Genomic DNA, 27,875 nt, shown 5'->3' on the forward strand with positions numbered 1-27,875 from the left:
ATGCTTGGTAACTCCGGCAGTGCGTTTGTTCATCCACTCACGCTTCGAGAAGACAGAAGAGTTACTTGTGAGAGAATTACATGTAAAGCTCGGAGTTTTTCACTCTCTGGTTGGGATTGTTACTGGATCAGTTGCACCTCCTTCGTGGGTTTGAAGTACACGAGTATACATGAAACTGCCGGTATGTAGACATGAAATCAATTCTTAGCAATAGAATGCAAATACAAGAGATTGCATCCCAGGTGCATTAACGTTGAATAACCGCGATATTAATAATTCCTTGTTCTAGCTGAAACGGGAGTTGTGGTTACTTTTTAATCTTGTAAACAGGATTAAACAAGTGATTTGTTTGAGTCATTTAATTGGTTCGCATGAAATATCCACCTGTCCATTCATGTAAAATCAGTGAAACATGGTAAAACATATCTTGAATGTACGGGCATGTAAAATGCCATCTGAATCTCAAGAAGGAAAATCCCATCTCAAGTTCGGTATTGCTAGAGGAACATGTGAAAACATCAGTACTTTAAATTTCAAATCGATTTCGCTTTTGTTTTGTGGCTTGAAATGGTAGAACACAGTCTCTGTTTTCCTGTTAAAGTGCGATGTTGGCATGTACTTATTGGTGTTCTCGCTAGGTAATGCTGGGTCACTAGCCATACTATCGTTTGAGGTGTCCAAGGATTTATAACAAAACTACAAATTCCTGTGAATCAATACGCTTTAAAAGAAAACCACTGGCTGAACTAGAAATTCTACAAATGAAATGTAGGCTGTAATAGCAAACAGCTTGTACTTCAGCAGCTGACATGAACATATCCAGGTTGTGTTTATTGCTGTGTTGCATTTTGAGTACAGAATGTGCCAGAGGATGCATTGCTGCTGTGATTTCAATGCAGAGGTTTGTGCTCTGCCTGACCTGAGACCTGCAGCTCAGGGTGACATGGTGTCGCTGAGGATTGGCACTCGAGTAAAAGAAAAGGGCTTCTGCATTTTCTCACTCCGAGGTCGCGCTAGCTTTTCTTCCTGAAACGCACATGCCCAAAGTTTTGCATCCTATCCATCAAATGTACATTTTAACACAAAGGCTAATGAACTCCAGGGATGTGCATTAGGGTCAATTTTTATGAACGTTTAAACTCTATGGCTTGTAGTAGTTTTAAATCCCTGTCTGTGTATAGATACACATATAAACACAGACACACAGATGTTCACATGACAACAAGACAGGATTTTAAACACTGTTTGTTGCTTCACCTACGTGTGTTTTAATATTTTTTCTGCATTCCAATAACAGCAACAGCATCGCCGTGTCTTTTAAGCGAAGATTCTTGAAAAACTACATCCGTTTTTTTTTTTTGTTTTGGCCCAGAGCAGCTCTTTCACACACAGTACATCTTGCCGTCTCGATAAGCCACAGATACTTTATCTCCCATTCAAATATAAGAATGTATTTTATGGTTGTGTTTTTGTGCATTACTACTGCTTGCAACTGCTTCGGTCACTGTGTACTCGTAGTCAGAATTAGATGGCTGAGATGCCGATGAGCAATCTTCTTCACATCTTCACACAAGCACAACATTAAATTAGGCGATTGCAAAAATGAAATGCTAGTCAGGATCAGGATGAACAATTCAGGTAATTTTCAGCTCAGACATGCAGTGAATACAAACACCAGCGTGTAATACTGCACAGATATACAAAGACATGCAGTGAATACAAACACCAGCGTGTAATACTGCACAGATATACAAAGACATGCAGTGAATACAAACACCAGCGTGTAATACTGCACAGATATACAAAGACATGCAGTGAATACAAACACCAGCGTGTAATACTGCACAGATATACAAAGACATGCAGTGAATACAAACACCAGCGTGTAATACTGCACAGATATACAAAGACATGCAGTGAATACAAACACCAGCGTGTAATACTGCACAGATATACAAAGACATGCAGTGAATACAAACACCAGCGTGTAATACTGCACAGATATACAAAGACATGCAGTGAATACAAACACCAGCGTGTAATACTGCACAGATATACAAAGACATGCAGTGAATACAAACACCAGCGTGTAATACTGCACAGATATACAAAGACATGCAGTGAATACAAACACCAGCGTGTAATACTGCACAGATATACAAAGACATGCAGTGAATACAAACACCAGCGTGTAATACTGCACAGATATACAAAGACATGCAGTGAATACAAACACCAGCGTGTAATACTGCACAGATATACAAAGACATGCAGTGAATACAAACACCAGCGTGTAATACTGCACAGATATACAAAGACATGCAGTGAATACAAACACCAGCGTGTAATACTGCACAGATATACAAAGACATGCAGTGAATACAAACACCAGCGTGTAATACTGCACAGATATACAAAGACATGCAGTGAATACAAACACCAGCGTGTAATACTGCACAGATATACAAAGACATGCAGTGAATACAAACACCAGCGTGTAATACTGCACAGATATACAAAGACATGCAGTGAATACAAACACCAGCGTGTAATACTGCACAGATATACAAAGACATGCAGTGAATACAAACACCAGCGTGTAATACTGCACAGATATACAAAGACATGCAGTGAATACAAACACCAGCGTGTAATACTGCACAGATATACAAAGACATGCAGTGAATACAAACACCAGCGTGTAATACTGCACAGATATACAAAGACATGCAGTGAATACAAACACCAGCGTGTAATACTGCACAGATATACAAAGACATGCAGTGAATACAAACACCAGCGTGTAATACTGCACAGATATACAAAGACATGCAGTGAATACAAACACCAGCGTGTAATACTGCACAGATATACAAAGACATGCAGTGAATACAAACACCAGCGTGTAATACTGCACAGATATACAAAGACATGCAGTGAATACAAACACCAGCGTGTAATACTGCACAGATATACAAAGACATGCAGTGAATACAAACACCAGCGTGTAATACTGCACAGATATACAAAGACATGCAGTGAATACAAACACCAGCGTGTAATACTGCACAGATATACAAAGACATGCAGTGAATACAAACACCAGCGTGTAATACTGCACAGATATACAAAGACATGCAGTGAATACAAACACCAGCGTGTAATACTGCACAGATATACAAAGACATGCAGTGAATACAAACACCAGCGTGTAATACTGCACAGATATACAAAGACATGCAGTGAATACAAACACCAGCGTGTAATACTGCACAGATATACAAAGACATGCAGTGAATACAAACACCAGCGTGTAATACTGCACAGATATACAAAGACATGCAGTGAATACAAACACCAGCGTGTAATACTGCACAGATATACAAAGACATGCAGTGAATACAAACACCAGCGTGTAATACTGCACAGATATACAAAGACATGCAGTGAATACAAACACCAGCGTGTAATACTGCACAGATATACAAAGACATGCAGTGAATACAAACACCAGCGTGTAATACTGCACAGATATACAAAGACATGCAGTGAATACAAACACCAGCGTGTAATACTGCACAGATATACAAAGACATGCAGTGAATACAAACACCAGCGTGTAATACTGCACAGATATACAAAGACATGCAGTGAATACAAACACCAGCGTGTAATACTGCACAGATATACAAAGACATGCAGTGAATACAAACACCAGCGTGTAATACTGCACAGATATACAAAGACATGCAGTGAATACAAACACCAGCGTGTAATACTGCACAGATATACAAAGACATGCAGTGAATACAAACACCAGCGTGTAATACTGCACAGATATACAAAGACATGCAGTGAATACAAACACCAGCGTGTAATACTGCACAGATATACAAAGACATGCAGTGAATACAAACACCAGCGTGTAATACTGCACAGATATACAAAGACATGCAGTGAATACAAACACCAGCGTGTAATACTGCACAGATATACAAAGACATGCAGTGAATACAAACACCAGCGTGTAATACTGCACAGATATACAAAGACATGCAGTGAATACAAACACCAGCGTGTAATACTGCACAGATATACAAAGACATGCAGTGAATACAAACACCAGCGTGTAATACTGCACAGATATACAAAGACATGCAGTGAATACAAACACCAGCGTGTAATACTGCACAGATATACAAAGACATGCAGTGAATACAAACACCAGCGTGTAATACTGCACAGATATACAAAGACATGCAGTGAATACAAACACCAGCGTGTAATACTGCACAGATATACAAAGACATGCAGTGAATACAAACACCAGCGTGTAATACTGCACAGATATACAAAGACATGCAGTGAATACAAACACCAGCGTGTAATACTGCACAGATATACAAAGACATGCAGTGAATACAAACACCAGCGTGTAATACTGCACAGATATACAAAGACATGCAGTGAATACAAACACCAGCGTGTAATACTGCACAGATATACAAAGACATGCAGTGAATACAAACACCAGCGTGTAATACTGCACAGATATACAAAGACATGCAGTGAATACAAACACCAGCGTGTAATACTGCACAGATATACAAAGACATGCAGTGAATACAAACACCAGCGTGTAATACTGCACAGATATACAAAGACATGCAGTGAATACAAACACCAGCGTGTAATACTGCACAGATATACAAAGACATGCAGTGAATACAAACACCAGCGTGTAATACTGCACAGATATACAAAGACATGCAGTGAATACAAACACCAGCGTGTAATACTGCACAGATATACAAAGACATGCAGTGAATACAAACACCAGCGTGTAATACTGCACAGATATACAAAGACATGCAGTGAATACAAACACCAGCGTGTAATACTGCACAGATATACAAAGACATGCAGTGAATACAAACACCAGCGTGTAATACTGCACAGATATACAAAGACATGCAGTGAATACAAACACCAGCGTGTAATACTGCACAGATATACAAAGACATGCAGTGAATACAAACACCAGCGTGTAATACTGCACAGATATACAAAGACATGCAGTGAATACAAACACCAGCGTGTAATACTGCACAGATATACAAAGACATGCAGTGAATACAAACACCAGCGTGTAATACTGCACAGATATACAAAGACATGCAGTGAATACAAACACCAGCGTGTAATACTGCACAGATATACAAAGACATGCAGTGAATACAAACACCAGCGTGTAATACTGCACAGATATACAAAGACATGCAGTGAATACAAACACCAGCGTGTAATACTGCACAGATATACAAAGACATGCAGTGAATACAAACACCAGCGTGTAATACTGCACAGATATACAAAGACATGCAGTGAATACAAACACCAGCGTGTAATACTGCACAGATATACAAAGACATGCAGTGAATACAAACACCAGCGTGTAATACTGCACAGATATACAAAGACATGCAGTGAATACAAACACCAGCGTGTAATACTGCACAGATATACAAAGACATGCAGTGAATAGAAACACCAGCGTGTAATACTGCACAGATATACAAAGACATGCAGTGAATACAAACACCAGCGTGTAATACTGCACAGATATACAAAGACATGCAGTGAATACAAACACCAGCGTGTAATACTGCACAGATATACAAAGACATGCAGTGAATACAAACACCAGCGTGTAATACTGCACAGATATACAAAGACATGCAGTGAATACAAACACCAGCGTGTAATACTGCACAGATATACAAAGACATGCAGTGAATACAAACACCAGCGTGTAATACTGCACAGATATACAAAGACATGCAGTGAATACAAACACCAGCGTGTAATACTGCACAGATATACAAAGACATGCAGTGAATACAAACACCAGCGTGTAATACTGCACAGATATACAAAGACATGCAGTGAATACAAACACCAGCGTGTAATACTGCACAGATATACAAAGACATGCAGTGAATACAAACACCAGCGTGTAATACTGCACAGATATACAAAGACATGCAGTGAATACAAACACCAGCGTGTAATACTGCACAGATATACAAAGACATGCAGTGAATACAAACACCAGCGTGTAATACTGCACAGATATACAAAGACATGCAGTGAATACAAACACCAGCGTGTAATACTGCACAGATATACAAAGACATGCAGTGAATACAAACACCAGCGTGTAATACTGCACAGATATACAAAGACATGCAGTGAATACAAACACCAGCGTGTAATACTGCACAGATATACAAAGACATGCAGTGAATACAAACACCAGCGTGTAATACTGCACAGATATACAAAGACATGCAGTGAATACAAACACCAGCGTGTAATACTGCACAGATATACAAAGACATGCAGTGAATACAAACACCAGCGTGTAATACTGCACAGATATACAAAGACATGCAGTGAATACAAACACCAGCGTGTAATACTGCACAGATATACAAAGACATGCAGTGAATACAAACACCAGCGTGTAATACTGCACAGATATACAAAGACATGCAGTGAATACAAACACCAGCGTGTAATACTGCACAGATATACAAAGACATGCAGTGAATACAAACACCAGCGTGTAATACTGCACAGATATACAAAGACATGCAGTGAATACAAACACCAGCGTGTAATACTGCACAGATATACAAAGACATGCAGTGAATACAAACACCAGCGTGTAATACTGCACAGATATACAAAGACATGCAGTGAATACAAACACCAGCGTGTAATACTGCACAGATATACAAAGACATGCAGTGAATACAAACACCAGCGTGTAATACTGCACAGATATACAAAGACATGCAGTGAATACAAACACCAGCGTGTAATACTGCACAGATATACAAAGACATGCAGTGAATACAAACACCAGCGTGTAATACTGCACAGATATACAAAGACATGCAGTGAATACAAACACCAGCGTGTAATACTGCACAGATATACAAAGACATGCAGTGAATACAAACACCAGCGTGTAATACTGCACAGATATACAAAGACATGCAGTGAATACAAACACCAGCGTGTAATACTGCACAGATATACAAAGACATGCAGTGAATACAAACACCAGCGTGTAATACTGCACAGATATACAAAGACATGCAGTGAATACAAACACCAGCGTGTAATACTGCACAGATATACAAAGACATGCAGTGAATACAAACACCAGCGTGTAATACTGCACAGATATACAAAGACATGCAGTGAATACAAACACCAGCGTGTAATACTGCACAGATATACAAAGACATGCAGTGAATACAAACACCAGCGTGTAATACTGCACAGATATACAAAGACATGCAGTGAATACAAACACCAGCGTGTAATACTGCACAGATATACAAAGACATGCAGTGAATACAAACACCAGCGTGTAATACTGCACAGATATACAAAGACATGCAGTGAATACAAACACCAGCGTGTAATACTGCACAGATATACAAAGACATGCAGTGAATACAAACACCAGCGTGTAATACTGCACAGATATACAAAGACATGCAGTGAATACAAACACCAGCGTGTAATACTGCACAGATATACAAAGACATGCAGTGAATACAAACACCAGCGTGTAATACTGCACAGATATACAAAGACATGCAGTGAATACAAACACCAGCGTGTAATACTGCACAGATATACAAAGACATGCAGTGAATACAAACACCAGCGTGTAATACTGCACAGATATACAAAGACATGCAGTGAATACAAACACCAGCGTGTAATACTGCACAGATATACAAAGACATGCAGTGAATACAAACACCAGCGTGTAATACTGCACAGATATACAAAGACATGCAGTGAATACAAACACCAGCGTGTAATACTGCACAGATATACAAAGACATGCAGTGAATACAAACACCAGCGTGTAATACTGCACAGATATACAAAGACATGCAGTGAATACAAACACCAGCGTGTAATACTGCACAGATATACAAAGACATGCAGTGAATACAAACACCAGCGTGTAATACTGCACAGATATACAAAGACATGCAGTGAATACAAACACCAGCGTGTAATACTGCACAGATATACAAAGACATGCAGTGAATACAAACACCAGCGTGTAATACTGCACAGATATACAAAGACATGCAGTGAATACAAACACCAGCGTGTAATACTGCACAGATATACAAAGACATGCAGTGAATACAAACACCAGCGTGTAATACTGCACAGATATACAAAGACACTGTGAATACAAACACCAGCGTGTAATACTGCACAGATATACAAAGACATGCAGTGAATACAAACACCAGCGTGTAATACTGCACAGATATACAAAGACATGCAGTGAATACAAACACCAGCGTGTAATACTGCACAGATATACAAAGACATGCAGTGAATACAAACACCAGCGTGTAATACTGCACAGATATACAAAGACATGCAGTGAATACAAACACCAGCGTGTAATACTGCACAGATATACAAAGACATGCAGTGAATACAAACACCAGCGTGTAATACTGCACAGATATACAAAGACATGCAGTGAATACAAACACCAGCGTGTAATACTGCACAGATATACAAAGACATGCAGTGAATACAAACACCAGCGTGTAATACTGCACAGATATACAAAGACATGCAGTGAATACAAACACCAGCGTGTAATACTGCACAGATATACAAAGACATGCAGTGAATACAAACACCAGCGTGTAATACTGCACAGATATACAAAGACATGCAGTGAATACAAACACCAGCGTGTAATACTGCACAGATATACAAAGACATGCAGTGAATACAAACACCAGCGTGTAATACTGCACAGATATACAAAGACATGCAGTGAATACAAACACCAGCGTGTAATACTGCACAGATATACAAAGACATGCAGTGAACACAAACACCAGCATGTAATACTGTGCAGATATACAAAGACAGTCAATGTGAATGCAAACACCAGCAGTTTAATACTGCACAGATTTTGTGCTGACATGCATGTTTTACAAACACCAGCATGTAATACTACAGATATACAAAGATTCCAATGCAGTGAATACAAACACCAGCGTGAAATACTGCACAGATATATTTAAGACATGCAGTGAATTTTTGTGCTGAAATTGCATGTAAAAGCAGAACAGAACAAGAAAAAGAGGTGTGCACATAAACTGTGAATATTTAACTGTAATAATCAATGTGATCTTAGTGACAGCTAGCATGTAAAAGGTGAAAGTGCATTCCCAATTGCCTCTGGGTTTGCAGCATCCCTCTGGTCTTTTCTAGCGCCAGTGTTTTATATGTAACTGATTCTATTCTGTCCTGCTTGGAACTCATTGTACCGTTGATCAGTTTCCATCTTGATCAGTACTGTTCAAATGCTACCAGTATGTGTAAATGAGACATGCCAGTGGTCCATATATGATATTGCATGATAGGTTCTAGTGTAATTTGGTTACTACATTGTAGTTCAAACTCTAAGAAAGTCACACATGAGAATCGTGACATTCCTAAAGCAAAATGACAATCCGATTCATTACAAAACAAGTACAATACTGTTAAGCATCTAGGAACTTGTGTCAACTTTTAAGTAAGTAAAATGTACAGTAAGAGAGTTCAATACGATTGCAGAGCTGAGTTCCTGCTCCTTTCTGTCAGGCGCTGCAGTGCCAGCTGCTTGGTGGTGTACTGCTTGGGTGAGAGGCTGTGCAGAGCTGAGTGGAACTGCTTGGTGTGTGTACTAGGTGTGGGTGAGAGGCTGTGCAGAGCTGAGTGGAGCTGCTTGGTGCTGTGTACTGGGTGTGGGTGAGAGGCTGTGCAGAGCTGAGTGGAGCTGCTTGGTGCTGTGTACTGGGTGTGGGTGAGAGGCTGTGCAGAGCTGAGTGGAGCTGCTTGGTGCTGTGTACTAGGTGTGGGTGAGGGCTGTGCAGAGCTGAGTGGAGCTGCTTGGTGCAGTGGGTGTGGGTGAGAGGCTGTGCAGAGCTGAGTGGAGCTGCTGCTGGTGCTGTGTACTGGGTGTGGGTGCTTGGTGCTGCTGTGCAGAGCTGAGTGGAGCTGCTTGGTGCTGTGTACTGGGTGTGGGTGAGAGGCTGTGCAGAGCTGAGTGGAGCTGCTTGGTGCTGTGTACTGGGTGTGGGTGAGAGGCTGTGCAGAGCTGAGTGGAGCTGCTTGGTGCTGTGTACTGGGTGTGGGTGAGAGGCTGTGCAGAGCTGAGTGGAGCTGCTTGGTGCTGTGTACTGGGTGTGGGTGAGAGGCTGTGCAGAGCTGAGTGGAGCTGCTTGGTGCTGTGTACTGGGTGTGGGTGAGAGGCTGTGCAGAGCTGAGTGGAGCTGCTTGGTGCTGTGTACTGGGTGTGGGTGAGAGGCTGTGCAGAGCTGAGTGGAGCTGCTTGGTGCTGTGTACTGGGTGTGGGTGAGAGGCTGTGCAGAGCTGAGTGGAGCTGCTTGGTGCTGTGTACTGGGTGTGGGTGAGAGGCTGTGCAGAGCTGAGTGGAGCTGCTTGGTGCTGTGTACTGGGTGTGGGTGAGAGGCTGTGCAGAGCTGAGTGGAGCTGCTTGGTGCTGTGTACTGGGTGTGGGTGAGAGGCTGTGCAGAGCTGAGTGGAGCTGCTTGGTGCTGTGTACTGGGTGTGGGTGAGAGGCTGTGCAGAGCTGAGTGGAGCTGCTTGGTGCTGTGTACTGGGTGTGGGTGAGAGGCTGTGCAGAGCTGAGTGGAGCTGCTTGGTGCTGTGTACTGGGTGTGGGTGAGAGGCTGTGCAGAGCTGAGTGGAGCTGCTTGGTGCTGTGTACTGGGTGTGGGTGAGAGGCTGTGCAGAGCTGAGTGGAGCTGCTTGGTGCTGTGTACTGGGTGTGGGTGAGAGGCTGTGCAGAGCTGAGTGGAGCTGCTTGGTGCTGTGTACTGGGTGTGGGTGAGAGGCTGTGCAGAGCTGAGTGGAGCTGCTTGGTGCTGTGTACTGGGTGTGGGTGAGAGGCTGTGCAGAGCTGAGTGGAGCTGCTTGGTGCTGTGTACTGGGTGTGGGTGAGAGGCTGTGCAGAGCTGAGTGGAGCTGCTTGGTGCTGTGTACTGGGTGTGGGTGAGAGGCTGTGCAGAGCTGAGTGGAGCTGCTTGGTGCTGTGTACTGGGTGTGGGTGAGAGGCTGTGCAGAGCTGAGTGGAGCTGCTTGGTGCTGTGTACTGGGTGTGGGTGAGAGGCTGTGCAGAGCTGAGTGGAGCTGCTTGGTGCTGTGTACTGGGTGTGGGTGTGCAGAGCTGAGTGGAGCTGCTTGGTGCTGTGTACTGGGTGTGGGTGAGAGGCTGTGCAGAGCTGAGTGGAGCTGCTTGGTGCTGTGTACTGGGTGTGGGTGAGAGGCTGTGCAGAGCTGAGTGGAGCTGCTTGGTGCTGTGTACTGGGTGTGGGTGAGAGGCTGTGCAGAGCTGAGTGGAGCTGCTTGGTGCTGTGTACTGGGTGTGGGTGAGAGGCTGTGCAGAGCTGAGTGGAGCTGCTTGGTGCTGTGTACTGGGTGTGGGTGAGAGGCTGTGCAGAGCTGAGTGGAGCTGCTTGGTGCTGTGTACTGGGTGTGGGTGAGAGGCTGTGCAGAGCTGAGTGGAGCTGCTTGGTGCTGTGTACTGGGTGTGGGTGAGAGGCTGTGCAGAGCTGAGTGGAGCTGCTTGGTGCTGTGTACTGGGTGTGGGTGAGAGGCTGTGCAGAGCTGAGTGGAGCTGCTTGGTGCTGTGTACTGGGTGTGGGTGAGAGGCTGTGCAGAGCTGAGTGGGGCTGCTTGGTGCTGTGTACTGGGTGTGGGTGAGGGTGAGAGGCTGTGCAGAGCTGAGTGGAGCTGCTTGGTGCTGTGTACTGGGTGTGGGTGAGAGGCTGTGCAGAGCTGAGTGGAGCTGCTTGGTGCTGTGTACTGGGTGTGGGTGAGAGGCTGTGCAGAGCTGAGTGGAGCTGCTTGGTGCTGTGTACTGGGTGTGGGTGAGAGGCTGAGTGGAGCTGCTTGGTGCTGTGTACTGGGTGTGGGTGAGAGGCTGTGCAGAGCTGAGTGGAGCTGCTTGGTGCTGTGTACTGGGTGTGGGTGAGAGGCTGTGCAGAGCTGAGTGGAGCTGCTTGGTGCTGTGTACTGGGTGTGGGTGAGAGGCTGTGCAGAGCTGAGTGGAGCTGCTTGGTGCTGTGTACTGGGTGTGGGTGAGAGGCTGTGCAGAGCTGAGTGGAGCTGCTTGGTGCTGTGTACTGGGTGTGGGTGAGAGGCTGTGCAGAGCTGAGTGGAGCTGCTTGGTGCTGTGTACTGGGTGTGGGTGAGAGGCTGTGCAGAGCTGAGTGGAGCTGCTTGGTGCTGTGTACTGGGTGTGGGTGAGAGGCTGTGCAGAGCTGAGTGGAGCTGCTTGGTGCTGTGTACTGGGTGTGGGTGAGAGGCTGTGCAGAGCTGAGTGGAGCTGCTTGGTGCTGTGTACTGGGTGTGGGTGAGAGGCTGTGCAGAGCTGAGTGGAGCTGCTTGGTGCTGTGTACTGGGTGTGGGTGAGAGGCTGTGCAGAGCTGAGTGGAGCTGCTTGGTGCTGTGTACTGGGTGTGGGTGAGAGGCTGTGCAGAGCTGAGTGGAGCTGCTTGGTGCTGTGTACTGGGTGTGGGTGAGAGGCTGTGCAGAGCTGAGTGGAGCTGCTTGGTGCTGTGTACTGGGTGTGGGTGAGAGGCTGTGCAGAGCTGAGTGGAGCTGCTTGGTGCTGTGTACTGGGTGTGGGTGAGAGGCTGTGCAGAGCTGAGTGGAGCTGCTTGGTGCTGTGTACTGGGTGTGGGTGAGAGGCTGTGCAGAGCTGAGTGGAGCTGCTTGGTGCTGTGTACTGGGTGTGTGTGTAAGGCAGGGCTCACCTATAAAGGTAAATACCGTTTGGAAGTGTTCAGCTACAAGTGGTTCTGTCTGTACTGTACAGTACATGTGCATGCTCCAGTACTGTAGTGCTCTGTCACTTGAAGCAGGTCACTTAATGAGTTTCAGATTCTATTTTTATTCCATTTTTATGATGTTTGCTGTCATTCTGAATGGAATCCCTCAAATATTGCATGTATATCTGCCAAAATCTGTTAGTAAGACAGCTAGAGAAAGCCTTACTCTGCATTGGCTCTGCAGGACTTAAAAATAAGAACGCAGTATTTGATTAGTTGTTAATTAACTGTAGCATGTATCAAATTAAAGATGCCTTTATTGTATGTATGCCAAATAGGTCAGACAGCAAACATTTTTTACTCTGTAGTGAAGCCTGTGTACTTTCCACCTAATTGTCATCAGTAAGAGGGAACGTACTGTTTTCCACAATGTTTAGATCCTTTATACCTTGGTTTTTATTTTTTTGGATGGGGTCGTTTGGACACCGGAGTGATAGCATCCATTTAAGGAATAGGTTACATCCTCTACATTTTGTTAATACTGCTGCATATCGTAGCTCTCCCACGAAGGGAAAGGGATTGACAGAATAAAAAATATCATATCTGCGTGAATATTTTATCTAAAGTCTGTGACATGCCACGACTTGGTTCTCTGGATTTTGATTCCCCCCCCCCCCCCTTCAGGATAAAACAAATAAACACAAATAAGTCTAGGTAGGTTTTGCAGAGGGGTCTGCTGCTGACCTGCCAGTACTGAACCATTCACTGACACACACAGGTTGTCAGATCAGCCAGGAGTCCAGCTTACATCAGAATCTCTGTCCACTTCCTTACACTGAACAGCCATGCGGGTCAGTTTGGCCCATTTTGGATTTCAAATGTTCATTACTCTGCTGTTTGTAAATCATATGTGTGTGTCAGTTTTTGTCTTTAGCTAAATATATGAATTCAATATCATAAGTGTTTAAAAGCCAGAACTGCAAAAATAATAACATTATAAACAGTTCTACCTAGACCCGCCACGTAGGTCAGCTTGACCCATGCATTACAAGACTTTGTAGATGACTACGAGACAGAGATTGCTATGATTGTAGATTTGTACAATTGCACCAAGATGCCAACTCAGTGAAAGCCTATACTTTATTTTTCAATGTATCTGGGAGACAGCAATCCTTCGTTTTGTTCCAGAAATGCAATGGGAATATATCAGAAGGAAATATTTAATCTTGAAAGTTGTCATTTTGATTGGAATACGGCAAGCTGCACTCAGATGCATACAGCAAACTGAAATGACAGGTAGGATAACAACTTGTGTGCCTAATATGAAACATATGTTATATTTCTTTTTTTATATTGCTTTAAAAAAAAAAAAAAGGTGGTTTTGCAGGTTTGTATGTCCCAGTTTACACTTGTTTACACAACAGTGTTCAATGGAACTGCGTCTGTTTACAGCACAGCTCCTGGATGCAGGCACAGTCAGCTGGCAGACGCGTACGCTCCTCCATAGAGTACAATGCAGCCTTCATACCGGAAGTGGTGTTATATTTTATTTTTAGGTAGTGTTAGAAACAGTGATTTCGGATTTATAGTTTTGTGTGTACATATACCCATTTACACCTGTACACGGGTATATGTACATACCCATTTCTTTTGAAATGTGTATTTTATTATATTTATTCACTGTTTTGTATTCATGCTGTATATGCGCTCATTATAAAAATAAAGCATTTTATGCATTCTATTTAAATACGGAGTTTCTGCGATGCAAATTTTATATGTGATGTTCATGAACACAACTTTTCAGTTGTATCCGATAGTATGTCTTTCATTTTCATAACGAAGCAGTTTAAAAATGTGCGGGTCAAAGTGACCCGTGTGGCGGTTCTAGGTGTTTCGAAGATCCGGCTGTTCTAGTGTTGAAATAGCAGTTGTTTATTTAGATGATTCCACCATATTTTATTCAGTATAAACAGAGTTGATTATAAATGTTGTGGTAATCCAGTTCAGGAATGGAAGTAAAACCCCTATTGCATAGCAGTTTGATCCATTCCAGATTTTACTACAATCTTGATTAGCCAAGTGTATGTGAGCTTGTTACCTATACACTGTGGCTGATCAAGCTTGTAGTAAAACCTGGAATGGGTGTACCTGCTATGCAGTCTGATTTCCATCCATGCAATAGCTAAATACATTGCCAGTAGGAACCACTGTGCGAGAGTGTCAGTTATAAAAATCTTTGTTAGGTTACAGAATGTATCTGCAAGATGTGTTTTTTCCCTTGTTACCCAATTTGAATGTATAAGTAACTATACAAAGTATACTCGCATGTCATAAACTGCCTTTTGTTTTCTCAGATTCTAAATGGCTTCAAGGAAGTCGGGATCAGATATTCATAACACTGGTGAGTGTGTGTGTGTGTTGAAAAGTGGTCACTGACATTTGTTTTTCTCTGTGTCTTTGGTATTCTCTGTAGCTTTGAACACCTTTTAGTGACAGGTCTCACCCTGCCGAGTCCCAGCAGTGTGTCTTGCTAAAACAATCCTGTGCAGTCGAGGTGCTGCTATAGATTCCGTTTCTTTCCTAATGACAATATATTTTATTTGAAGATATTTGGCTATGATGGTAACCACTCAGACAACCCATAACAAGAACCGCCCCGAGAGAGTGTAAAAGCAATGACCACAGTATTATGCATGTCTACACTAAATTTGCAAATGGACTATACTAGGAATAAACACTGACTATTACAGTTTAAAATGTATAGTTACTACTGTATAAACACCAACATTTAAAGACCAGGTTTTTGCATGCATATTGAAAATGTTTGACCCATTTGTAAATGTTTCTTCTTGTTTTGATGCTGGACTCCATTGCCTCTTCCCTTCCAGGGCCAGTCAGTTACCTGGAGGATGTTTCCTTTAAAATCGGAGATAAGTTCAGGAGCCCTGGTAAAGTAGGCTTACCCATTGGCTTCTGTGTGCCTGACTGTGCCCCCCTGCTCAGTGAATCACAGGTAAGCGAATTGATAAAACAAAACAAAAGCGTGATTGTAGACATGTTGGCATGGGATGTAAGCGTTTCTAGGTTACCGTGTTGGAACCGTGACCAGCGTCTCCAAGTCTGTTTTCTCCTGTTCGTAATGATGCCTCTCGGTTGCTCTGTGCTGTGAACTCCTTAACTCTTCAAGTGATTGTAACTGAAACTAATTTCCTGAGGGATGTGGAAAGACAGCTCAGTTCTCTCTCCCCTCTCTCTCTCTCTCTCTCTCTCTGTGCTTCAGTATGATTTCTCCCTGGAGATGCGGACAATACAGTGGGCCGAGGAGCTGGATCGGATCAGAGTGGCGCAGGAGCGTGCCAAGCTGAAGGCGTCGGGGGAGGGGCAGCAGCAAGCTTCAGAGACGGGTTCAGCCAGAGAAGACTCCTCCCAGACCGCCCTGCCAGTCCCTCCCCCTCCCGCCATCAACCCAGTCATGGCGGGACTCCGGCACAACGACATCCTGACCCCCCTTCCGGCCCCCAGCTTGTCAGGCCCCCGGCACAGAGAGCCTAGCCCCCCGCCGCAGCACAACAGCGGCTTCAACCTGGCCGACTTCGAGTGTGAGGAGGACCCCTTCGACAAGCTGGAGCTGAAGACCATCAACGATAAGGAGGAGCTCCGCAGCATCCTGCAGCTGCAAGCTGTGAGCCCACCCAAGCAGCCTGACCCAGACTGCGAACCCAAACCCCTGATCTCCAAGCACCTCCACAAACCCAATGGCCTGGTAACACTGCTGCAGCTGGATGAGCCTGGGGGCCACATCTCCTGCTCTTCCCTGGGGCCCAGGGGGCCACTCGCTGCCTTTCCCTGCAACATCCGCTCCCTCTCCTTCCCCAAGTTCTCAGAGTCCGAGGATGAGCTGCCCCCGGCTTACGACAACCACAAGAGCTACAGCACCGCGGACGCAGTGACCAGGGGCCCCGGCCTTCCCAACGGCACCTCCGCCTCTGTGCTGGGGGCCCTGCTGCACGGCAGGTCCAATGGGCAGCCTCCACTGCACTCTCTCCAGGGGGATCCTCCTCGCACACAGCCCTCCTCGCTGGCCGGGCACACGCAGAACGGGGCCGCCACACAGGTCTGACTTGTTGCACTGCAGCCGGTTTCTTCTGTTTACCGTATAATCCTTTAAATAGGCCCATGAGATTATGAAATAGGAGTGCTCTTATATGCGGGATAATTGCATGGGCTTGTGTGCAGGACTATTTTAGATAAGAGCTGAAGAGAAACAATTCAAATCTGTTAGAAGTCCAGTCATAAGGCTTTAATGTGCTCTTTTGTCAATGTTGCTGTCAAATAGTACTTTGCTGATATGTAGCACAGCAGATTTATAAATGTCTTGGCCCCCAGGCCTTGCATTTACACTTCTCTTAAACCATGGAGGAGCTTACACTTGGAGACAGGTGTGCGGGAATACCAGTATAAACGAGGCCAAAGGATTGTGCTTTTTCAAAGAAACGGCCTCTACCCCAGTATAGGCACATGGGTCTGTTTGCATGACTATGCAGTACTGATCGTGCTTGAAAGTATTTTAAGTTAATGTTTCTGTGCTGTCTTGCTGAGGACAGCACTACCAAAATATGTCCAAACTACTAAAGAGCTAATAAAATTGAGCAGTGTGTACTTCTCCTGTTTGGTTGATTTCATGATAAATCTTACAGTTGACCTGGGATGCAGTTACATTTCGGTGACCCATGCTGACTGGATGTGCCCTTGTACTAACTTTAATATTCAGTGCTGTACCTCTCAGAACAGGGTATACATGTTAATGTGGAGGTGACTGTTTGAGATGCAGGGATTGGCACACGAGTAGTAAGGTTGATTTGTAAACAGGGATGATTTAATCAGTATCCTATTAGCACAGGTTGGTGTTTGTGTCAGGGATGGTATAAGACTCCCATTGCATAGCAGTTTGATATGTTACATGTGAGTTTATTGAGACACATCTGAGCCTATACACTGTGGATAATCAAGCTCCTAGTAAAACCTGGAGTGGGTCAATCTGATATGTAATAGGAGTCTTATTTCCACCCCTGCTGTGTTCATTCCATCATTAAAAAAAAAAAAATAGAAACATTTAAAAGCAGCTGTTTTAATGTTGGTTAGTGATTGGGTGAAAGCTCAAAGCTGTCTTGTCTTTTTTTTGGATCCTCATTCAGAGGTTAAGGTAACTTTTTAACTAAGGTGATTTTGCACGGTACTGCCCTAGCCTCCTGTAGACCTATTGCATTTGGCTATAAACTAGGTAAACTAGGGATAGGAATGTTTGAATAGTTTCTGTTGGAATACACGGGGTCCAGCATCTCTGTGAATTCGATGACCCGAATGCAAGTCCCTGCTCTGGCGCTCCCAAGGCAAATCCTTTTGTGTAGTGCAAGCAGACAGCATCACCGTGTAAGCTGCTAAACTTCACCTTTACTCTTCAGAGGAGCCGGCCGGGTTGTGTACTAAGTGTCCGAGACGAGGTTTCTTTGTTCAGTGGTCTTGATTTCCTTAGGCACAGGTTTCTCTTGTTTTACTGAATTAAAAACAGAACTCTTTGAAACTTGTACCAAGACACAGTTGAGAGCAAAGTCACAATACGCATCTCTTCCAGTTAAACCTACAAAAGCATAATGCTGTACAGTACAAAACAGTACCAGTTTTTGCTGTATTTAGAATAAAATAAAACGTATCCTATAGCAACCTAAATGTTCTCCATCTGTTTAATTCCAACAAATAATAACATTCATAAAATAATCTGAATAGTGCAAATATTGTAACCTGGCCAACAAGCTGTAAATAATTCAGACAGGAAACATACCTGGTTGTACTTTTAATGGTCAGTGCAAATGCTGACGTTACTCCATCTATTCACAGAAAGTCAACAGTAGATGTTTATATTAACTGCAGTCCTGCGTTAGACTCCTTTCTAAGCATCTTGATTTTTCTTATTAGTCATTGAGTTGCTAATATTAAGTCATATTAGTCGCAGCGGCTGCAGTGTGCCGTCATTACAGGGAACTCAAGCGTGGATCTGTTAACATTAGCTGAGAACAAGGCAAATATGACACTGACCCATCCCTGCTATAAACTCTTACTCTTGTACCTTCTGGTAATGTGTGATTGAGGGCCCTCTGTTTGATACTTCACTAAAATAGTTTTAACTGTCAAACTGTGTCCCCTTCCAGTCAAACTCCCTGAAAGCAGCTGGTGCTGCTGAAGCTGTGTCGGTGGCTGCAGCAACTCCCCCTGCTGTGCTGGGTGATTACTGCAGTCATTTACTGGCCCTGTCCCCCAGCGAGCGGCAGTGTGTGGAGACCATCGTCAGCATGGGCTACTCCTACGAGAGCGTCATCGGAGCCATGCAGAAGCGGGGTCAGAGCTTGGAGCAGGTAAAGCTGCAGGCACTTCAGCACCTCATCCAGTCCTGGGACTGTATGTATAACTGTCCACCGTGACAATACAAGTTGGACCTTAAAGTTTTATGAGACATGAGCAAAAAGCACTCCTGGGGGAAAAGAAAGAAAGAAATATATATACACACACACACACACACACGCACACACACAGCATTGCTAATAATAATAAAGAACTATCTTATTAATAGCTTGAAGTTGCCAAATAAAACATTCACTGAGTAACGGTTTTATCCTCCATAATTGTAAATAATATTGTTTCAAATAATTGTGCTTGATTCATGGGTTTGCAGCGATCCTGAATTTCAAAGAGTGCTCTCAATCTGACAGGTTTCATTTGTGGTTGTATTGTTGTTGTCTGTAGAAAAAACTGCTAGTGTGTTTTGAGAAGTGAAAGCATGTTCAGCATGCAGACGCTACAGCAGACTAATGCACTTCTGTGATACTGGAAGTCACTGTGACAGTAGATACAAGTAACCCTCTTTCTATCCAGTGAACCGTCAAAGTTAAAAAAAATAAATAAATAAACGTCCCATTCACAAGTCCTTCAGTTAGAGTGCTTTGCTATGTAATGCGGTTTTGTGACTAATTTTATATTCAAAGGATGACGACACTCATTCAGTCCTGGCACGCACTAAAATGGTGCTGCAGTAAGTTAATTACAGTACGCGAACAGAGACAAGACAAGAGTGCAATTAACATGCGTTAAAAAAATGAATACACCAAAAAACGAACTTGTTAATCACAGAAGTTAGCTGCGATTTAAGTGACAGTCCTACATGGAATCTAAGCATTTATAGATGCTGTAGTTTCACCATTTATTTGACTATTTCTATTGTTAGAAGAACCATAACCCCAAATAAAACTATATATTCAGTGCAAAGCAGCAGTTCAGAGTCAGAATATGCACCCAACACTGCTGGTGTCACATGTCGACACAAACCCATCGTCAGTTCTCATTGTTAAGTGCTGCTGTAAGGGGGATGTTTCTCTGAATCTGCTGCTGCCTTTTCAACTTCTCATGTTGCATAAACCATTTGAGAAGATGGCTTCCTATTTCCAGTGTCATGAAAACTGCTTGGGCAAAATGTAAGGGTGCCTTTACTAAAGGGGAATTTGACCTAAAAAGACAGAGCACATTGAACTTCCAGGCAAACTTCACTGTAACAAACCCCCATCTGACATGGAGAAATGTTGCTTGTATCAGGGTGTTCACTATAACAGGGTTTGGCAATTTGCAGCATCAATTTTTGAACATATATATATATATATATAGCACTTTTATGAAGATTACTTCACATTGATCAACATTTAAATGGTATGATTAAATCAAAACATAACATAATAAATTAAAGGAAAGCATGTCCACTTGCATGCTGAATACAGTAATTGCACGTCCTTTCCCTTGAAAACAATATCCCGTATAGATCGCTCCATATTGTTGTGATTCTCGGTGCACAGTTTGCAGTTGCCTCCTCACACCCGTTGCCTGGTTACAGTTTGTGTGAAGATGGCGCACAGGGAGCGATTGTGTAAGTCACGCATGAGTCACACTACAATAGGTTATCTTTGAATCAGCCTTATCTTTGAATTAGCCAACCATGGTGTTTGTTTTTATTGGAGAAAGTCCAGTGTCAGTCAGTACTGGGATCATTGTATCCGATCAATCCTGGAAAGTGATCGTTCTAATAGGGCTAAGTTCTCTTGATGAAATCCGTTCTTGCTGTTGTGTTCGTTATAGTGAAGTTAGCCTGTATAATCTTTACATTTGGTACACAGTCGTATTCTATGATTCTCTGTTGTGTCCAGTCAAAAATGAGCATCCAGCCATATCTTGTATGTTCTCATTTCACTTTGTAACCTCTAGTCTTTTTTCACACATTCATTTTGTCATGCTTACAAACCATTCTATCAGATGCCATTGTCCTTGCATTATATTCACAAAACACATCCCATTAAAGATTTCACCCAAATCTGATGTATCTGTTCATAGAAAAAACAGTCTAATTACCTCTATGTAAATACATCATGATAATCAATATTATAATCTTCAAATCCATGAGTGGCCTTGTTCTCAAAGGTGAAGCGGGTGGAAGTATGGCTCACACTTTCAGAATAGCTGTACCCCCTCTGTTCCAGGGTCAGGCTGTACCTCTGCCTCCAGTCTGACCCGTCCTGCTCTTGGTCTGCAGGTGCTGGACTATCTCTTTGTGCACGGGAGGCTGTGTGAGAGGGGCTTCGAGGCCGGCGCTGTGGAGGAGTGTCTGGAGATGTACCAGTGTTCGGAGGAGAAGGTGAGTGTCGGAGCTGCAGTAGGGCCTCGCTTTTCCACTGTGGGCGATTGGCCCGTGTTATACATTTACTAAGGAAGGGATTATTTACCTGCAGATTGTCCATAGGGGATAATACAGGCCTTAGTTTTCAGTATCACACTGGAGTCCTGTCAGTATTGGGCTGTCAGGGTTAGGGTCTGAGATGTGTTGTATTCAACCTGTGGTAGGGCTAGGTAGGAATAAAGTCTTGGGTCTGGATGTGCCCATGATGGGAACTGAAATTGAATTTTTACTGGAACTGAGTGAATTCTAGTTGGTACTAATGGAGCTCCACAGCTCAAGGATTGTTTTCCCTCAATCATTTGTGCTAAACCTGGACAAAGAAAATAAAGCCGAATCAATATGGGTCAGAATAACGGAAATTCAAAGTACATAATAATAGGAGCATACTATAGACTGCCAGATTCAGACGTTGAGCAAAATAATTTGTTATACAATGACATTAGAAATGCGTGTAGCAAAGGAGAAGCCATACTAATGGGGGATTTCAACTTCCCCCATATAAAATGGGAAAATCCGGTGGGGAGCACGACGGATGAAATTGAAATGGTGGAAATGACAAATGACTGCTTCCTAACACAATTTGTCAAGGCACTGACTAGAGGGGAGGCATGTCTTGATTTAGTCTTTTCAAATAACAAAGCCAGAATAACTAAAACAGAGGTTAGAGAACCACTAACAAACTCAGACCACAACATGGTCTCATTTGAAGTGCTTTTTAAAACCCCAAAAGTAATGACTAAAGCTAAGGTTTACAAGAAAACTATAAAGGTATGAAACAGAGAGTAACAGAAGTAGATTGGAGTAAAATAGAGAAAACATCCACAGAAAAAGGATGGCTGTTCTTCAAAAATGTAGTACTAGAGGCACAAAACAATTACATCCCTAAAATAGACAAATCTAAATGTAAAACTAAATTGCCAAAATGGTTTAGCAGATCAATTTAAAAAAATATTCAGCGAAAAAAGGCACTTTACAGAGCGTTAAAAAAGGACCAAAAAGAAAGTACGCAGAAAGAGTACACAGAACTGCAAACGCAAGTCAAAAAGGAAGTTAGAAAGGCCAAGAGAGAAATAGAAATGAACATTGCTAAGGGAGCTAAAACCAATTCCAAAATGTTTTTCCAATATTACCACAGCAAGAGAACATTCAAAGAGGAGATTAAATGTTTAAGAGATACAAATGGCAAAATCATAGATGAAGAAAAAAAAAGCAAATACATTAAATGATTACTTTTCACAAGATTTTACAAAGGAGGATACGGACAACATGCCCCACATGTCAACCAGTTCCTATCCAGTTTTAAATAACTTTAGCATAACCGAGGCAGAAGTGTTAAAGGGACTAGGAGCTCTTAAAATAAACAAATCCCCTGGGCCGGATGAGATCCTCCCAGTAGTACTCAAAGAAATGAAAGAAGTTATTTACAAACCGCTAACCAAGATCATGCAGCAGTCTCTTGACACAGGGGTGGTACCGACAGACTGGGAAATTGCAAACGTAATACTGATCCACAGAAAGGGAAACAAAACTGAACCAGGGAACTACAGATGCAAACTTATGGAAACTATAATAATATCCTGGAAGACAGTCAACATGGTTTTAGGAAAGGGAGATCGTGTCTAACTAACTTGCTTGATTTTTTTGAGGATGCAACATCGATAATGGATAATTGCAAAGCATATGACATGGTTTATTTAGATTTCTAGAAAGCTTTTGACAAAGTCCCGCACAAAAGATTAATTCTCAAACTAAACGCAGTAGGGATTCAAGGAAACACATGTACATGGATTAGGGAGTGGTTTGCATGTAGAAAACAGAAAGTACTGATTAGAGTAGAAACCTCAGAATGGAGTGAGGTAACTAGTGGAGTACCATAGGGATCAGTATTAGATCCTCTGCTATTCCTAATCTACATTAATGATTTAGATTCTGGTATAGTAAGCAAACTTGTTAAATTCACAGATGACACAAAAGTAGGAGGAGTGGCAAACACTGTTGCAGCAGCAAATGTCATTCAAAATGATCTAGACAAGATTCAGAACTGGGCAGACACATGGCAAATGACATTTAATAAAGAAAAGTGTAAGGTACTGCACGCAGGAAATACAAATGTGCATTTTAAATATCATATGGGAGATACTGAAATTGGAGAAGGAATCTATGAAAAAGACCTGGGAGTTTTTGTTGACTCAGAAATATCTTTATCTAGACAGTGTGGGGAAGCTATAAAAAAGGCCAACAAAATGCTCTGATTCATTGTGAAAAGTGTTGAATTTAAATCAAGGGAAGTAATGTTAAAACTGTACAATGCACTAGTAAGACCTCATCTTGAATATTGTGTTCAGTTCTGTTCACCTCGCTATAAAAAATATATTGCTGCTCTAGAAAGAGTGCAAAGAAGAGCGACCAGAATTATTCCGGGCTTAAAAGGCATGTCATATGCAGACAGGCTAAAAGAATTGAATCTGTTCAGTCTTGAACAAAAAAGACTACGTGGCGACCTAATTCAAGCATTCAAAATTCTAAAAGGTATTGACAGTGTCGACCCAAGGGACTTTTTCAACCTGAAAAAAGAAACAAGAACCAGCGGTCACAAATGGAGGTTAGACAAAGGGGCATTCAGAACAGAAAATAGGAGGCACTTTTTTACACAGAGAATCGTGAGGTTCTGGAATCAACTCCCCAGTAATGTTGTTGAAGCTGACACCCTGGGATCCTTCAAGAAGCTGCTTAATGAGATTCTGGGGGTATCAATAAGCTACTAACAACCAAACGAGCAAGATGGGCCAAATGGCCTCCTCTCGTTTGTAAACTTTCTTATGCTCTTATGTTCTTAACAGTTATCCACGTTTGAGTGGTAGCAAAGTGGCTGATGTCTGTCGGGGTTTATATTAAATGTTTAGAGCATGGCTGTCCAAAGGATGGCTCTTGAGCCATATCCTGGCCATTGAAATTGAAAATGGGGCTCTCTTGATTTTAAAGGAATACAGTGATAATCGTTAGCTTTGTGGGAAATACAGTATTGATGATACGCACACATGTAGGTTTCTGCCATTTTATTGTGTTTTTTTCTGGCTCTTTTAAGAGCATTCCATAGCTCTTTTCCGCTAAAAGATTGTACAGCTGTGATTTGTGGTATAGTTTAATTTTTTGAATAGTTAACTAAAGCAGGCATGCTGTAATGGTTGTGCAGCTGTGCCTCTTCACAATGTGTGTCCCTGTCTTGCAGGCTCTCCAGTTCCTCCAGCTCATGTCCAAGTTCCAGGAGATGGGTTTCGAGCCGGGCACCATCAAGGAGGTATTGGTGGTTCATAACAACAACCAGGAGAAAGCTCTGGAGGACCTGATGGCTCGCGCGGAGGCCAGCTGAGACACAAGCCTGCACTTCCATTCTCATTCGTTTGCTTTCTTTTAAACATTTGAAGTCAATGTTCTCATTCACTGCCATGGATGACGCTTAAAGAGAGAAAGTTATAGAGCGAGAGAGAGACAATAGAGCTGCCCTTTCAAGACATTTCAAGCTTTTGTTCTAAAACAAAAAACTTTTCAAAAGCACGCCCACACTTTTGGGCAGGAAATGCCATAGAAAAAAATAAGCTGGGGATTCCCAGGCAGCTTCTGCAAAATTGCAAGAATGTTACAGAATGCCTGGCTGTCTGCTTGGGATCTGCTTCCGTCTTAGAGCGGGGAGGAGAGCTCTGCTTTAAAAAAAAAAAAAAAACTAAACATCAAAAAAAAGTTAAGAAGTGTCCTTCAAAAGCGTTTGTGTCGAAGGAGTGACAGAATTCTCTTTCCTGAAATTTTCCTCTGCATTAATAGACAAAAAAACAAACTACTGCGCCTTTCACTGGATGAGGAAGAAGGCAGGAGAAACTTGAAAGAAATCAGTCAATAGCAAAACAGAAACGCGTAAAAGCTGCTCCAAAAGGTTTGTTTGTGTCTAACAGATTGTAAAACTGTCTAAGTTTGTATTTAATTGCAGCCAACCTATTAGTGCAATAGATATTGTGTAGAGCAGCCAGCAGTTTGATGTGGTGAGAAAGAGATAGGGCTCTGAATGAGATGCATTGTGTGGCACCAGGTTTTCATAACCAAGCTTTTGTGGTTTGTATAGTAAAACCAGCTGTTGGGCTTCTGGAAACCCTTTCAGTAGATTTCAGTAGAATTTATCTGAAATGGGCAAAAGTCTGTGTTGCCCAATATTAATGGGAAGCCACTCTAAACTCTTCAGGAACATAGATGCGTTCAGTGCCATAAACCTTTTTCTTTGTTTTTGTTTTTTGTCCCCCCCCCCACTTCCATACTGCTGAAAAATGGTAGATTTTCCTCTGAAAATATTATACAGGGCAAAAGTACTCCTGTTTTTTTATTTAAAATGTTGTAGGGGTACTTGAACAAAAAGAGATTTCTGGTTGAACTGTTTTGTGCAACAAAAAATAATATTCCTCATGTTTGGTCCTAAAGGATTTCTATTCCCTGTTCAGCTTAACATCCACCAGCACTGTGTATGATTTTACTGCAGCCAGACGACTCATTAGCAGCCAGCCTGCTTTACTGAAACTCGGAGCAGTGCAGTTCCTAAAGGGAGCGGTTGTCTAAATCCGCCTGTCTCAGCCCAGATTGTAGTGTTTCAGAGGTAGTGTACCTTTGTGTAAGGCTTTTAGAGGGATAGTGCTTCTACAAAAATTTTCATGAGGGATGGTGGGGCGTCTCACCGGTTTGGCTAAGCAAGCCATGAGTGACTCCCATTTGTCTGTCTGTTGCTGGTTGTCGCCATCAGACAGACAAACCCATGTTCGAGGTATATATGGGACCCCCTAATAACCAGGCATGCATTCACTGTTAGCAAAGAAGCTGATGGGGATGTTTTGAATACTAATTTCTTTCACTGGGTGGAAATGTTTATCAGACAGAAACACCTTTCCAGAGTAGTGCTAGACCCCCTAGAGAATCAGAGTTATACTATGTAATAAAAAGGCTAAATCATTCTAGTGAAACTATAAAAGGTGGATTTCAGAATGTTATTAGCTCCTTCGGTGCCCTTAGAGGGGATTGCTAGCAATGAGAGAGCGGATTGTGTCGCAGTGAAAAGTTTTCATTTACAGGCTGAGTGAAGTTTGTCGATTAAAACCACCAGGGAAGAGGGTGGTGGTGAAATTCTGATCCCAGTTGTTTCAGTTTTGATTTCAGCCAACTTGCATTTGTTTTTTGCTTTTTGCTACTGCAGGACTGTTTTAAATAATGTGAAAAAGAAAATGGTATTTTCTAGCTGTCTTGTAATAAACCAGACACTGTTCTACTGGTTTCCACAAATGTATTTTCAGTTTCCAGTTTTTCCAGAATTGTTAAGTCTTCTATAACAGGGCGCATCACGGTCATGTATTTTAATAATCAGCATAAACTGGCAGAAGGAAAATCCTCTCATTGTAATTCCCAGGAATGTATAAATATATCTAACTGCTACATCTAACAATATGGTGTATTTGGAGATATGGCCACAGGACAATGAATGCAGCTTTGTGGGGTGAGACTATCCATTTATGTTTGGTCTAGTTTAAGCACTTTCTTTAAACACTTAGTTTTTTTTTTTTTTTTTTTTTTTTTTAATTTCAAATATTTGTTCTCACCAACTGTGGGCATTTTTTCTTGCAGTTCTGGGTGAAATGTTTGTCAGAGTGTATAGAAGTATCTTTCCCTCCTCTCAATAGTACAACTTGTAAATGTTAAGTGTGAAATACAAAAACTGAACTTTATATACAGAGCAGTGATTACAAAATATTTAAAAAATGCTTCAATTGATTGCTACGTAAAAAAGGTACTAATAAAAAAGAAATATAAAACCAACCTGTTTTATTTATTTCCAATTCTGCAGTAAAGGCATGTTGTGGTTTTAAAAGGGACGGTTTGCCCTTGATCGTACTGTAGAAAAGTCTCACTGTCAGTTACGATAAATGGCTATGGGACAGTGTCACAAAGACAGCCGGAGTGGGTGGCATCATACCAGAGACAGGAACCAGGAAATAAACAAAGAGAGAGGTGGAGTTTGGTGGAGCTGAGGTCTCGCTCAGCATTTAATGAATGAACAGACAGACAGAAAATAAACGGTTGTAACAAACAAAAACAGGACATGGCACGTTCGCCAAAATAAACAGACAAACAAAACAGACTAAACGAAACACGGTGAGCAGATATTT

General features: G+C 42.5%; 1 protein-coding gene across 2 annotated transcripts in view; it reads left to right on the forward strand.

Moving 5' to 3' along the window:
* LOC121307120 (ubiquitin-associated protein 1-like) overlaps window positions 1-27,711 on the forward strand; it is a 28,244-nt gene extending 533 nt beyond the window's left edge. Inside the window, exons 1-7 of one of the 2 annotated variants that reach the window (XM_041239258.1) lie at window positions 11-181; window positions 15,266-15,312; window positions 15,800-15,924; window positions 16,192-17,025; window positions 19,118-19,321; window positions 21,538-21,639; window positions 24,911-27,711. In XM_041239258.1, coding sequence (XP_041095192.1) covers window positions 15,273-15,312; window positions 15,800-15,924; window positions 16,192-17,025; window positions 19,118-19,321; window positions 21,538-21,639; window positions 24,911-25,051 — 1,446 coding nt within the window. In that variant the 5' untranslated portion in view covers window positions 11-181; window positions 15,266-15,272 and the 3' untranslated portion in view covers window positions 25,052-27,711. Of the gene's footprint in view, window positions 1-10; window positions 182-15,265; window positions 15,313-15,799; window positions 15,925-16,191; window positions 17,026-19,117; window positions 19,322-21,537; window positions 21,640-24,910 lie in introns of those variants that run through there. The other variant, XM_041239252.1, reaches the window with a different exon arrangement.
* The last annotated feature ends 164 nt before the right edge of the window (window positions 27,712-27,875 follow it).

This window comes from Polyodon spathula, chromosome 2, assembly GCF_017654505.1.
Source record: "Polyodon spathula isolate WHYD16114869_AA chromosome 2, ASM1765450v1, whole genome shotgun sequence".
In the NCBI taxonomy this organism is placed as follows: domain Eukaryota; kingdom Metazoa; phylum Chordata; class Actinopteri; order Acipenseriformes; family Polyodontidae; genus Polyodon; species Polyodon spathula.